Source organism: Prunus avium, chromosome 4, assembly GCF_965620075.1.
Source record: "Prunus avium chromosome 4, drPruAviu1.hap1.1, whole genome shotgun sequence".
Taxonomy (NCBI): Eukaryota; Viridiplantae; Streptophyta; class Magnoliopsida; order Rosales; family Rosaceae; genus Prunus; species Prunus avium.
Window position 1 is genome coordinate 11,018,510 of NC_142287.1, and position 15,096 is coordinate 11,033,605.

The 15,096-nt window shown below is 36.6% G+C and overlaps 1 protein-coding gene across 1 annotated transcript; it reads right to left on the reverse strand.

The window, feature by feature from the left end:
• Positions 1-9,234: 9,234 nt before the first annotated feature.
• Positions 9,235-11,726, reverse strand: LOC110771121 (early nodulin-like protein 18). The gene is made up of 2 exons (XM_021975367.2): positions 11,413-11,726; positions 9,235-9,986 (listed from the first exon to the last, which is right to left on the reverse strand). Exons 1-2 carry the CDS (start codon positions 11,618-11,620, stop codon positions 9,484-9,486), a joined length of 711 nt encoding a protein of 236 aa, XP_021831059.1. The 5' UTR covers positions 11,621-11,726; the 3' UTR covers positions 9,235-9,483.
• Between the last annotated feature and the right edge of the window lie 3,370 nt (positions 11,727-15,096).

The following is a 15,096-nucleotide window of genomic DNA, read 5'->3' on the forward strand; positions in this document are numbered from 1 at the left end:
ACAGGCGATCAGGAGGATGTTGAAGGTGGAAGCCGTTTAGGGCATGTTCACCGAGGAGATGGGGTAAGACCATGTTAGAACTGGAGGATCAGATGAAGGTACCATGCTCTGACACTCTAAACCCTATCTCTATTTCTTTCTTTCTTTCTTTTTTTTCTTTTTTTTAGACATGTCACTGATCGCCTCGTATTGTGTCGTCGCAGGCTACCTTGAAACTATTCGTCACTGTCCAAAACGTTGCTGCTCATCGGGATTTCGACCGAGGGAAGAGGGATGAGCAGGCCGTGACCATAGCCGAGCTGAAAAGGACTGTTGGTGAAAAAGCTAAGGTCGAGGAGGAGCTATCATTGGTGTAGGGTCGGCTGGATGCAGAGATAAAGAACGCTGAGCCGCTGTCGTCGGTGAACAAGCTAGCTGAGGAGAAGCGGGGCTTAAGTTCATAGCTGTCCAGTGCGCGTTCCGAGCTAAGTGAAGCGAAGCAGAAGATCGAGGCATTTTCCTCCGAGCTGAGGACATGCTATGATGACGTGGTGAAGGACCTCTTGGGGTCGGCTGAGTACCAAGATAAGCTTGACTGGAGCTTTCTTGGTGAGGAGGCGGAAGAAGCCCAAGTAGAGTAGGCGGGAGGAGAAGGTACAGCTGCTGCTGCTACTACTCCTGATGCTGGGCAGGTGGTTCAAGGTGCCGACCCGATTCAAGGTTATGATCCGATCTCCCAAAGTGAAGGTCCAAGTGGTGAGGTGGCAGCGACCAACCCCGACAAAGGTGGAGACGCCTAGGTGGAGAGCTGTATTTTTTATGTCATGACTTTGTAACTCCTGCAAACACAATTTGGAACAACCAACGGCTGTAAGAGTAAACTACCAGACTTTGACTTTTTAAACTTTGTACACTTGGGTGTTTATTACTTGGTTGTTTTTACAAGTTTTACTTTGGTGGTCAAGCATGTGCGTTGTTTGTGTAAGCAAAGTCAACCAACGGCTGTAAGAGTAAACTACCAGTAACTTACTACAAAACTACGAAATAAAATAAACTATAAGTAACCAACAGGAGAAAATAACATGCAACTTTTACTAAGTACAAAAGACTGCATTAACTTCAAAAGTTGTGTTACAATGATTTCAAGTCGAGCACAGCACTGGCTCGGGTAGTCTTGATACCGTGCTCGTGCTTGGGGGGGAAAACATAATAGGCGATACGTGGAGACAAAAATAGGTAGTGTGCCTAGATGAGGTCACACTCTGCTACCTAAGAATAGTACTTCCTTAGGTGCTCGGCGTTCCATGGATGGGGCAATTTCCTGTCATTTAGTTCGGCGAGCCAATACGTGCCTAGTCGGGCAATGTCGAGGACCTGGTAAGGCCCTTCCTAATTAGCCCCCAGAGTACCAGCAGTCCTATCCTTGGTTCCAAGTAGCACTTTGCGGAGGACCAAGCCGATACGTGCCTGGTTGGGCAATGTCGAGGACTTGGTAAGGCCCTTCCTACCATTTACGCTCGCGAACATGCTGGTCGTAGTACCGAGCTATTCATTGTTGATATGTAGTGAGATGAAGGGCTGCTCGGAGTCGATGCTCTTCTAGCAGATCCATGCTGAGGTTGAGTTGCTCCACATTCTGCTCGGGTGTGTTATGGGTGACCCTGTGGGTGGGTATACCAACCTCAATAGGAATTACCGCCTCGACTCCGAATGCAAGAGAATATGGGGTTTCTCCTGTGGATGTGCGCTCGGTGCAGTGGTAAGCCCACAGAACCTCTGGTAGGAGTTCCGACCAAGCTCTCTTTTTAGCCCCCAACTTTTTCTTGAGGGTTCGCTTGAGGAGTTTGTTTACCGCCTTGACTTGGCCATTCGCCTGTGGGTGGGCTAGAGAAGAAAATTTGAGGTTAATTTTTAGGCCAGAGCAGAAGTCTCGGAACTTCGCGCAATCAAACTGCTTTCCATTATCGGTGATGATAGTGTGAGGGATACTGAAACGACAGATTATATTTTTCCAAACAAAGCTTTGTATCTTCACAGCTGTGATGGTGGCTAACGGTTCTATCTCTGTCCATTTAGTAAAATAATCCACAGCCACGACTGCATGAGTGGTCTGTTCCTTTCCTTTAGGCATAGGCCCAATCAGATCCAGCCCCCACAGCGCGAATGGCCAAGGGCTAGTCATGGTGGTGAGTCGCTCGAGTGGTTGGTGAGGTATGTTTGTGAAAAATTGGCAAGGACGGCAAGAGGTGGCTAGGCGCTTGGTGTCTGCATTCATGGTCGGACAAAAATACCCCCAGTGAACTGCCTTGTTTGCCATGGATTGGGCCGCGGCATGATTGCCACATATGCCTCCATGAATTTCCTGGAGGGCTTCGACCCCCTTCTCAGAGGTGACACACAGTAGTAGAGGCAAGGAGTGGCCTCGTTTGTACAATTTCTAGTTGATGATGGTATAACGTGTGGCTCCGGCTTGGATTTGCAGAGCCTAGACCTAGTCCTGGGGGAGTGTGCCGTTGGTGAGGAATGCCCATATGGGGGTCATCCAGGTGAGCGCCTCGTCTATAGCCATGGCGGTGCATTCTTCGCTGTTGATGCTCTTCTTGGCTAGATAGTCGATGGGAATGTTTCTGGTGAGCTTGGTATCGAGAGCCAAGGTGAGGCGAGATAGTGTGTCGGCCTGGGCGTTCTCAGTGCACGAAATCTGGGTAATGGAGTGTGAGCAGAAGTGGGGGAGGAGTTCCTTGACCTTCTGGACATAGGCAATCATGTGCTGTTCCCGAGCCTGGTATTCATCAGTGACCTGAGTAACCATAAGCTGGGAGTCACTATGGATGCTGATGTGCTCAGCCCCTAACTCCTTTGCCAAACGCAGGCCTGCAAGGAGTGCCTCGTATTCCGCCTCGTTATTCGATGCTCGGAATCGGAACCGTAGGGCGTATTCCACCATGACCCCACTAGCAAATACCAAAACAAGGCATGCGCCACACCCCTGTAAATTGGAGGCACCATCAACAAATAAGGTCCATTGTGGCCTGGTCGGGTTGGTGGGCAGGGCTTTATCCGATATGGTCAGCTCGGAGGCAGGGACTGGGTCCAAGGTCTTTGGTATGCTGGGGTTGTGTGCTGATGTTGTGAATTCTGAGATGAAGTCGGCAATGGCTTGCGCCTTCATGGTTGTGCGCGGCTGATAGGTGATATCGAATTCTCCCAGTTCTACCGACCAATTGATCAGGCGTCCAAAGGTCTCGGGTTTTCGTAGGACCAAGTTCAGTGGCTGATCAGTTAGGACTAGAATGGAATGGGCCTGGAAGTAGGGACGCAGCTTCCGAGCCGAGGTTATTAAGGCTAAAGCTAGTTTCTCAATTTCTGGGTATCGAGTCTCTGTATCGAGCAAAGCTTTGCTCACATAATCGACTGGGTGTTGTATATTAAACTTAGATTATGTAGACCCACAAGATTGGGAAAAAAACTATAGAAAGATGGGAAAAAGGATGTGTACATGCAGCATTAATGTTAGATTTTAGTAATAATAAAGATATGTTAGATTACTTTGAGCATACTTTAGATGGAATGGTTTTTGATTATTTTCAAGCATGGAAAACTAAAAATCCAAGAGAACATCAAGCAGCAAAAGAAATGTTTAATATAGATGCATTTGTTAAATTAATTAAATATGAATTTTTAGATCATAATAGATTAGATGGTAGAAATGAACAAGAACAAATTAGAGCTATAAGAAATTTAGAACAATTACAAATATGTGATTTACAATATATTAGTGAATATACTTCAGACTTTTTCAAGTATTTAGGTAGAACAGGTAGAATTGATGATCTTAATTTATTAGATACTTATATGACAAAAATTAAAGGACCAATAGGAGAAAGAATTTGGAATGAATGGCAAAAACACCCTAGGAAACTAGATGTATACATAGGAGCAAGAATACAACATGTATACGATATATTACGATCAGAATGTAGTCAAATAAAAGCAAAAAGACAAATTAGAAAATAGTTTTACATGAGCTGTAAAAATATAGATTTACCTAAACAATATGAATGTCATAGAAAACTTAGGCAGAAAAAGCCATATAGAAAGAGTTATAGAAAATATAAACCTTATAAACAACAATATAAAAAATTTCGAATTCAACCCTCAAAAACTTTTAGAAGAAGAAAATATATCCCTAAACAATTTAGGAAAAGAACAAATAAACCCTGGATTAGAAAATATAAAGTACCTAATAAAAGTACATGTAAATGTTATCTTTGTGGTGAAGTAGGACATATTAGACCTAAGTGTCCCAAATTAGGAAAGCAACCTAGAGAAAAAATACCATTAATTGAGCAATTTCAATTAGAAGATGATGAAGACTTAGAATCAATTTATAGTCTAGATGATAATTTAAGTGATAATGAAAGTATTTATAGTGTTAATGCCTTAGACTCAGAATCAGAATCAGATTAGTAATTCCGATAGTGAATTAGATGAATATATGTGTATGTTTGAAGAACAAAAAGAGCATGAAGAATTTAAATATGTTAATTTAGGATGGCCTCAAGAATGTAATCAATGTAAGAAAATAGTAGTAGAAAAATATTACACTAAGACAGTAGTTTATTGTAAACCTTGTTTTCATAATAAACCAATAGAAATAAATACAGTTGAAATAATAGAAAACAATAATCAAAAGAATAATTGCCCTAGTATAGAGAAACAAAAGACTAGTTCGCTAATAACAATTAATTGTGAGTTAGAATTATCGAAGGAAAATAAAATTCAAACAATAGCTATGATAGATACAGGAAGCACAAAAAATGTAATAAAAGAAGAGTTAGTGCCAGAACAATTTAGGCAAAAACTAGCTAGACCAGTAAGAATTATACAGTTTGATACAAGACCCGTATACTTAACACACTGTATTAATAATATACCAATTAGGATAGAAAGACAACAGTTTAATTTACCCTTAACCTTTATATCCCTAGTAGGATCATATCCTTTTATCCTAGGATTAAATTTCTTAAAAAGTTTACAAGGAGGATTTTTATATACACCTCCAGACATCACCTCTTTTAAGAAAGGTATAACCACAACTGATCAAAGTAATATATTAGAGTCTTACAATAGTATTAACATAGAAGAACAAAATTTTAAATACTATAATATGGAAGACTTAGAAGAAATAAATGAAGACAAAATAGATGAACAAAATAATCTAGAATATGATGATATAATATTTGACCATGAGTATCCAATTGTAGGAGAAATAAAGTCTTTAGAAATTAAGCAAATAGATAGACCAAAGAATTTAGAAGAATTGTTACAATTAGCTGAACAAACTAGAATCATAGGAGAAGATCCCCAATTACATTGGAATAAGAATAAGATATTAGCAAAATTGGACATTATTAATCCAGACTTAACAATTAAAACAGCAGATATGCCTTGTAACTTGTTAGGTAAGCAAGAATTTGAACAACAAATAAAAGAACTTTTAAACTTAAAAGTAATTAGACCTTCAAAATCTAGGCATAGATCAGCAGCCTTTGTAGTTAGAAAATACTCAGAACTTAAGAGAGGTAAAGCTAGAATAGTGTATAATTATAGAAGATTAAATAATAATACTTATGAAGATAGTTATAAATTACCAAATAAAGATGAACTTATGAATAAAATTCAAGAAAGTAAATATTTTAGTAAATTTGATTGTAAATCAGGATTTTGGCAAATTAGATTAGCAGAAGAGTCAATCCAATGGACAGCATTTACTTGTCCAGAAGGACATTTTGAATGGCTTGTAATGCCATTTGGATTAAAAAATGCACCATCGATCTTTCAAAGAAAGATGGACTAAATCTTTAAGAAGTATGATAATTTTTGTAGTGTATATGTAGATGATATACTTGTTCATAGTAAAAATAAAGATGAACATATAAAACATTTAGAAATTATTTTGAAAGAATTTATTGATAATGGAATAGTCATAAGTAGGAATAAAGTAGAGCTTGAAAAACAAGATATAGAATTCTTAGGAATGTATATTAAGTCAGGAACTATACAGTTACAATAGCACATAGCTAAAAAAGTATTAGAATTTCCAGATAAACTAGAGGATAAAAAGCAATTACAAGCATTTTTAGGTTTATTAAATTATGCTAGAAGTTTTATCTCTGATTTAGGAAGAAAGATTGTAGCATTGCATAGTAAAACTAGTAAAACAGGTCAAAAATATTTTAATAGTGAAGACATTAAATTAGTTCAAAGCATTAAACAAGATATAACTCAGCTTAAACCTTTAGCATTACCATTAGAAAATAATTACAAAATAGTTGAGACAGACACATCATCAATAGGATGGGCAGGAATATTATATCAAAAGAAACAAAAGGAAGAACCAAAATCTGAAGAAAAAGTTTGTAGATATGCATAAGGAAAATTTAATAATATACAAGCTAGACTTCCAGCTATTGACTTAGAAATTTTAGGAGTCATTAACTCCCTTGAAGCATTTTCATTATTTTTACATAATGAGATATTTACTATTAGAACAGGTTGTCAGAATATTGTTTCACATTATAATAAAATTACTACTAATAAACAAGCAGTCCTAAGATGGGTCAATTTTGTTGATTCGATTATAGGAAATGGATTTAGACCGATATTTGAGCATATTAAAGGTACGGATAATACTTTAGCAGATATCTTATCCCATACTATTCATTAACAGGTATGCAATATTTTGGACCATCATCATCTGGCAGCAAAAATAGTGGTACACCATCACAAGGTGGTAATCCATTAAGCATGATTAGTCAAGCAAGATCAATAGTAAATACTTATTTTTATAATGGAATTTCAATACAAGAAGTTAGAAATCCTGCTTTAAAATATCGTACTCAAGCATCATTAGCAGAAAAACAAAGAGTTCTTTTAGATAACTTTTGGAACATTAGAACTAATACTGAAAGCATGAGAAAAGGGCATGAAAAACTTATTAGAGCCCTGGAGCAAGAGTTTTTAGCATATAATTATGATTATAAAAGAGCAAAACAACAACTTGCTTTTTTGCAGGAAAAACAGGAAGAGCAAAGGAAGGAGTATGATACAATAGTAAAAAAATTTAGAATCATTAATTTAAGATGTCAAAATCTAAGTATGGTTTTACAAGAAAAAGAGGCTAATGAGCCCAACTTACTTGAGCATAATAATAGTGAATTTTCTCTTGAGCAAAAATCTAAAAATCCATATTTTCTTCAAACTCTAGCTAGAGAGAGGTATAGATTTTTACCACAAGATGTTAAGGATCATATGATTAGATTAGAGTATGAGCAAAATACATCTCTTCAACTATACATTCAAGCTTTTCTTTTCAATTTAAAAAATAATCCACATCCTGGTATAAAAATTATTACCAAAAGTTGTTCTCATTATACTATCTACTTAGCTAGTATTAACATGATAGAATATAGAGAACTGCATTTAGAACATAAGCAAAAAACTTTCATAGTTACTCCAGCATTTTTAGCAGAGCATGGTTATTTAGGCCAACTTTATGTTGAAAATAGTAATCACTTAGATTCATTTTCTTCAAAATTTAAAGAAGTCATAAGTTTTTATCTTCCTATTTGGAAAAATGTAAAATTAGATTTCACTAGTATACCTCCAGAGTGGTTTAAAGATGACATTTATCCAGACAGAGCACAACATAGAATTATTATTTCTTTTATGGAACTACTTAGTCCGACATAATCGGCAAAAACAGGGATTCCTACCAAGCAGGACATCCAAAAATATAGAGGAGCAATAATAGCAGAGCAACAACTGTTCAATGATGATTGTCTGACCCTCCTTCATCAATCTAAGTTTACCAAGATTTATTCATATTCTACATCAAGGAGACCAGATGATTCATATGAATTCAGGATAAGCACAACTGGAGCAGAAGTTTTTGATGAGATTTATAGCCAGATAGCGGGACAAATTGAAGTAGAAGATAATGACAACACATATTGGAATAGCCTAGGAGAAGAAGAACTCCATAACATAGACAACATGATGGAAGCATAATGGAGTCCTCATCCTTTCACGTGAAGGATCATCTCAGCAAAAGAAGAATATTTGGCTCCATATGGCATTATTTGAAAAGAAGAAACATTTTGGTTCCATACGGCTAGCAAAAAGTAGAAGGATTCCTTAGGCAATATAAAAACGAGTAAGGGCATTATTGTCCAATCACTTTAATTTTGTCCTTCTTTATAAATAGTGTACCTATTTTGAGTTTATTTATAAAAGCCCCTTGTTTTAAATTCTTTTCAATATGATCAACTATGATAATTGATTTATTTTTATAAAGGTTATCAATGAATACAATACAACATATGTTACCAAATTATTGAAAAACAAGAACTTTTAAGGACAATTCAAACTAAAAATTAAAAATAGGAAAAAGCATTTTACCCAAGCTAATAAAAGGTATTTCAAATTATGGGGAAAAAGAAGGAAATTTTTCAATTCCACCAAACAGAAAATTCAAAAAAAAAAAAAAAACAAACGCAAAGAATCCCCCTAGCTCCTAAAGCTCATTAGACTAGCCTCTATATACACGCTTCCGCGTGTGTGAGAGGCTTTTTTTTAATCACGTGTGCAACGCGCGACTTACAAAGTTTCGTAAATATTTTTTTCTAATTGTTTTTATATAGATGTCCGTTTCAACAGTTTTATATTTTAATCCTGCACGTGTGATAAATCGTTGTCTTAAAAATTTTCCTTTATCGCCCGTATTTTTCGAAACGTCTTTTTAGCAGTTTCTTTTTTTTTCTTTTATAGCGTGTAAATTGCTAAGATGGACTTCTAGAAAAATACAAGCGATAAAGGAAAACTTTTAAGACCACGATTTATCACACGTGTGCGATTAAAATATAAAACTGTTGAAATAGACATCTATATAAATACAATTGGGAAAAAAAAATTACAAAACTTTGTAAGTCGCGCATAGTACACGTGATTAAAAAAAAGCCTCTCACACATGCGGAAGTGTGTACATAGAGGCTAGTTATTTAACACGTGATACGTGTTCATAGGCATAACTATAATTAGCTCTTCACTTTGTATTTATGGAACCATAATTATACCCATAAACACGTGTCACGTGTTAAGAATGGTGACGATGATACACCTTAAGTTAAAGTAATAAGCGAAATGCTCCCTAAGAATAATGCCTTTTCCAAATCTAGAAGAACCCACAAGAAGTAACGCATATGCCAACACTTTAAATTATTTTTATTAACTTGTTACAATACAATAAACCAATGCCTAAACAAGCAAACAAACCACGTACAGTGAACACACACCAAATTAAAATAGATTTTAGTAAAAAGCTCATTTTTATATGACGTATTATATAAATACCCATATAGAGCCTATTTGAAGAGAAAAACTCATAACTAGTCACTTAAAAAAATTAAAAAATAAATAACTTGAAAATGTGAAAAACAATAATCAAAATATATAAAAACGCATTAATAAAATAAAAAACGGAACTACCATTCCTTGCTTCGCATAAATTGATAAAGCAACCGACCCAGATGGGTTTTGCTCCCCTGTGTCGTCCTCGTGGGGGTGATCGAAATTGGAAGGAACGATTGTATCCGGGATCGAACCCTCGTCGTTGCCAGACTGGGGCCCGCTTGCTGGACCTGGGGACTGATTCTGTGCGGCCGGATCTTGTAAGCTCTTGGGCAGGCCTTGGCCATGAGAGACTTTGATCTTAAAGTGCTGGCCATTCTTACATTGCTCGCCTTCGTAATCGCCCGAAAAGAAATACGACATGCCCTCTTTCAGCAAAGGCACTTCTACGGAGACTGGCTGTGGGGCCGTGTTTGATGGGTCTGCCGACGACCATTGGGTCGTGTCGTTTTCTTGAGCATCGTCGTAATCGCACAGCTTGTATGTCGTCAGGTTATATGTTTGCACAACCGAGTGGTTCGTGTCAGTGTTGAAAACTGCACATAAACATAAATAAAAAATTATCAGCACAGAAATACAATTTTTTTTTTATACAAGGGGTAAAATAATCTAAATTAATTTAATTTAAAAAAAGAGAATTCGAACTTCGGTGTAAAAACGGTCTCATTGCCCTGGTCAACTAACCTCACTCAGGTCCGGGTTTGTTTAACTTAAGCGTCTTAACTTAATTATTAGTTAATCAATGCATTTGTTTTCCTTTTCTCTTCACATTTGACCCAAATATTATTATATTATCCAGGTATGTATAAAAATAAACAATAAAAACCCAACCCAACTCATCATGTACTGCCATCCATTTTCCCAACCACTATCTGCTCCTCTTAAAAAAAACAAAACAAAAGATAAGGTATTTTTATCAACTAATTTACCCAAGAAAATATTACTAATTAATTTCCACAAAATTTTTAAAAAAAAATCATAGATTTTAACGTTTTGAACTTATACCCTAATTTCAACTCTTGTTTCAATTTAGTCTTTTCGCGACAATGTAATTGGTTTTCAAAGGATAATTATAACAGAAACTGATGATTTTATGATTTTACCCCTCAAATAGACGGAAAAATGGATAGAAATTGACGGAAGGACTAAATTGGAACACGTACGAAAGTAAAGTTATCCTTGGACCATGACTGAAGTAGAATAATTTAAAAGGTTGAGTGGCTTGGGGATAAAGAAAACAATTAAAACAAAAGCAAGAGAACGGTGGTTGTGTTGTGTTGTACAATACTCTATCAGAATCTACTGCATGTGATCAGTTGGCGTCGGTGGTGGTACTTTTTGGTGGCCCCACACTACACGTGAGGAACACGTGGGTTCACAGAAAAGTCCATGCGCTTGATTGTAATTGGAGCAAACTAAGATGTCCTTTTCTTAATGCTTCTCTCTTTGAGTCTTTAATTAGCTTTACCTTTTTTCACTGAAATTGATGCTCTTCTTCGAAAAGACACATCTGATGAAAATAGCTAGTCTTTATTGCCAAAATTCTCTATTTTTTTTTCTAGAAGAAAATAAAAACAACAAAAAAAAGAAAAGAATATTTTTGTACGTAGTAAACCACAAATTCTTTAATTTCCAGACTCGAAGTTTTGACAATTTAATTTAATTGAAGCAGGGAATAGCTCAGGAAAAAAAAAAAAGAATTTCTTTGAATATAAACACCAATTAATCCTACAAAATAAAAATATAGAATTTGTTTGCATATAAACACCAATTAATATCACAATTCAAGATGAACCAGCACCAAATTAATATTATTTGATGCAAATAAAAAGGAGGTAAAAAAAAAAGAAAAAAAAAAGAAAAAGAGGAGGCTAGAGAGAGAGAGAGAGAGAGAGAGAGAGAGAGAGAGAGGGAGTGATTATGCAAGCAAATAAATGAATTGAAGGATTTAGGTAAGCTTACTGAGAAAGTCTCCCAAGCTGAAGTTCTTGGCAGCAACCCATTTCTGGTAATTAACTTTGGGGTTTTGGAGGTTATCATACCAACCCAAAGAGTCTCCAACTGTGTAGTTCTTGTAAGCATCAACAGATCCTGAGAAGAAGAATGAATGCAGAAGAAGAAGAAGAAGAAAAAAGAAAAGATTGCTGCAGTACTTTCTCTGTAATTCCATTCTTCTTGGAGTTTGTGTTTTGAAGCAGAGAAACTGGTAGTGGATATGGATGCAGAGAACATGCAGTACACCAAATTTTACTTGCAGTTATAATGCTGCCAGCTATTTTCATGCGTCATGTAGTATATATATAGCCCTTACTTTTTCTTGGAATTACCAAAATGGTCTCTCTTGCCTTTCCGTCTGTCGGTCGGTTCCAATTAATAAAATAATTTTAGTGCTAATACGAAATTAGACAAAGCAAAGTTTTGTCGCATTGCATTATTTGTGGTTTGGTCGGTTGCATTATTTATAACTCATTTCGTCTTTGTATGGTTCACTATTATGATTGGTGGGTATTAGTAGTTCTTTTTTCCTTTTTATTATTTTGGGGTTTTGACTGAAATGGTCCACAACTTTTGCTCCAATGTCATTTTGGTTCACAAACTAAAATTTTCATTTCAATTATCCTCCAACTCTTCATTTGATACCTACCATCCAATTTTCCGTTAAATCGAATCACGGGGAGGGCACATGCTCCAATTTTAGGGGCAAATTGGACTTTTTACCCAAAAAAAAATAAAGTACAATTTATAAATTTAAAACAAAGTTAAAAAAACCCACAAATTTTAAACAATATTTAACACAGTTACCACCACCCCCATCTTACGACCCCATCCCCCATCCTTCAACCACTGGATCTCTTGCACAAAGTAGCAACTTCAAGCCCATAGGAGCTTGACATGAAAGCCAAAAACAATAGCGTAATTTTAAAAAGATTCCGAGCCTGAACCAATAACGAGGAAACAAAGAAAAAGATAAAAGAAGGCTACTGCCTCAAAAAATTCCTGAGAGACTAAAAAATACTGTAGTGGAGTCTACTGTTGAAGCAATTGTGGTCTCGTTAAAACCTTGCCTTAAAAAACCCACAAATGGAGAAAAATCTGGTCAAGTAAAAAAGAGTACCACCGTAAAGCTTGGTCATCAACAACAACAAACATACAAAATTTGGGCCAGTAGACAATGAACAAATATTGCACAAAGCGGCCTACTATAGTCCAGCCAAGGAGCAAGTCACAATGATTGGGATGAATGAAGAGAAACACCAATTGCAACAGCACAACCAACTTGTAACCGCTTCACTGCAAAATTGTCTTGTAACTCCTCCTCTGCAAAATTGTCTTGTAACTACTCAACTGCCTACGAACTTTGGTAGCCATGGTTATCCCAAGTTTTCTACCAAATGATCCTCGCAAACAACACCACAAACGTAAAGAAGATTTCGTTTATTAGGATACAAAACAAGACGGAAACCAGCACATATTTAATCATGTTTGGCTGGTTGCTATTAGAAAATCAAAACGGAAAGTGTACAGTGGTAGAAGACACACCCCATATTACCATGAGAGAGTTAGGCACATAAAGAAAGAAAAAACTCTGGAAATGTCAAAAAATAATAAAAGAAAGAAGCCACTTATGCTCCCCCAGATCTGTCTTAGACTCTTATGCTATTAATATTGTGTCAGTATATGACAAGTCCCACAAAGGTACATTGGCTACTAGTAAAACGTATTCTCAGATACATTCAGGGTACTTTGAGTCATGGTACTACTTTCACCAGTGGTTCTTTGGAGCTGCAAGCTTACAGTGACGCAGACTGGGCTAGAGATATTAATACAAGGAGGTCTACAACAGGTTTTGTTGTGTTCTTAGGTTCTAATCCAGTGTTATGGCAGTCAAAGAAGCAAACCTCAGTCTCAAGAAGTTCTATAGAGGCAGAATATAGGGCCCTTGCTCATACCTCAGCTGATCTAGCTTGGATTAGGAAAGTCTTATGTGATTTGAAAGTTTTCTTACCTCATCCACCTGTGATACACTGTGACAACCTTTTAGCATTGGCACTCAGCTCAAATCCAGTGTACCACTCCAAGATCAAGCACCTAGACATTGATTTCCACTTTGTAAGAGAAAGAGTACAAAAAAGTGATTTACAAATGCATTACATTCTTACAGAAGAACAACTTGTAGATGTCTTCACAAAAGGATTACATGGACCTATCTTTCTTAGACATTGCATCAATCTACAATTGGGAACCCTAGTTAGATTTGAGGGGGAATGATGACTGTACAAACTAGTTATGCAGGTCATTTGAGTAACTTAGTTTAGCATATGGAGAGCACGTGTGTTTGTTAGAATTGCTAGCTGTTCTGTTTATTATATAAGCTTAGTTTCTACTGTATCAATATTCATTAAGCAAGAAATCAATACAAAAATAAGTTTACATTCTCTCTGTATTTCTTCTTTGTTTGCTTAGTCCTATCTTTGTTACCAAGTATTAGTCAAAAAGTATATTATGTGGAGATCAGTGAGATAAGATGAAAAATCTTGTCTTGGTGAAGCCATTCGAGAGATATGGGGCTGAGTAAATGTTCACTGTGTCGACACAACACCAGAGAGGTGAGTGTTGCTGCAAAAGTGATTTATGGTGATTATATAGCGCGAGATTCATGTGACAAAGTCAGGGACGAAACATATATATAATTCGCTATGCCACTGATGCCTTTTTTGCCACTAATACCATCGATAGCTCTCTGTCTGCAACACCTTTCTATACGCATGGGTCTTGTTTGTAGCTTTTGGCTTGGGATGCCACACCTTTTTTTTTTTTTTTTTTTTTTTTTTTTTTTTTTTTTTTTGCGCTGTTGCAGTTTTAAAAGATGCTCTTCACGTGTGGACAAATTGGGGGAGCATAAGTGGCTTCTTTCTGCACTCCATTTCCTAAGGAACTCCATCTCTCCATTTATGTTGCCTGAGATCTATGAGAGAGACTCTCTCTCTCTTCTGCTGCCCAAAAATTATGAAAAGTAGAGTAATGACGTTTTCTTTTTCTTTTTCTTTTGGATGTTTGGTCTTCCCCGTGGCTGTTTGTTGAAGAAGATATTTAATTGGAAAGGTGTAGATGGATGAAGAAATCAAGGCTTGAGTTTGAAAGAAGAGAACAATATAGGAAGATGATTGGAGTTGCTGTTCAAAGCCTGGTTTTTTCTGTGCTCAGATCAAAACAGACGTAAGGCTCTTTCAAATTATTGGATGGGTTGAGGGATGTCTGAAGTACTGATGGGCATGACATTAAAGATGGATCCGATGGTGACCACATGGACACGGGGGAGAGAGTAGTTTCTGGTACTTGTGAAGAAAGGATAGTGGATTTGAGATGTGTTTGGTTCATTATAACCCCTTTGTTCATGTGTAACCCTTGAGCTGAAAACCTTGGAGCCAAAGTCACAAAGTTTTGAATTTCATTTTATATGTTTTAATTTCTGTTTGTAATGTGAGCCATTGGATCATAGTCCAAGTGGACTCTCTTTCTAGCCTAGGATCTAAGTGATAGCTTGTGACAAATGTAAGCATCTCATAGGATGATAGGAGCAATGGCTAAGATTCAATCTTGATGTAAATCCGTTAGAGAAGCATCTCACTTCTCTCTCTCTCTCTC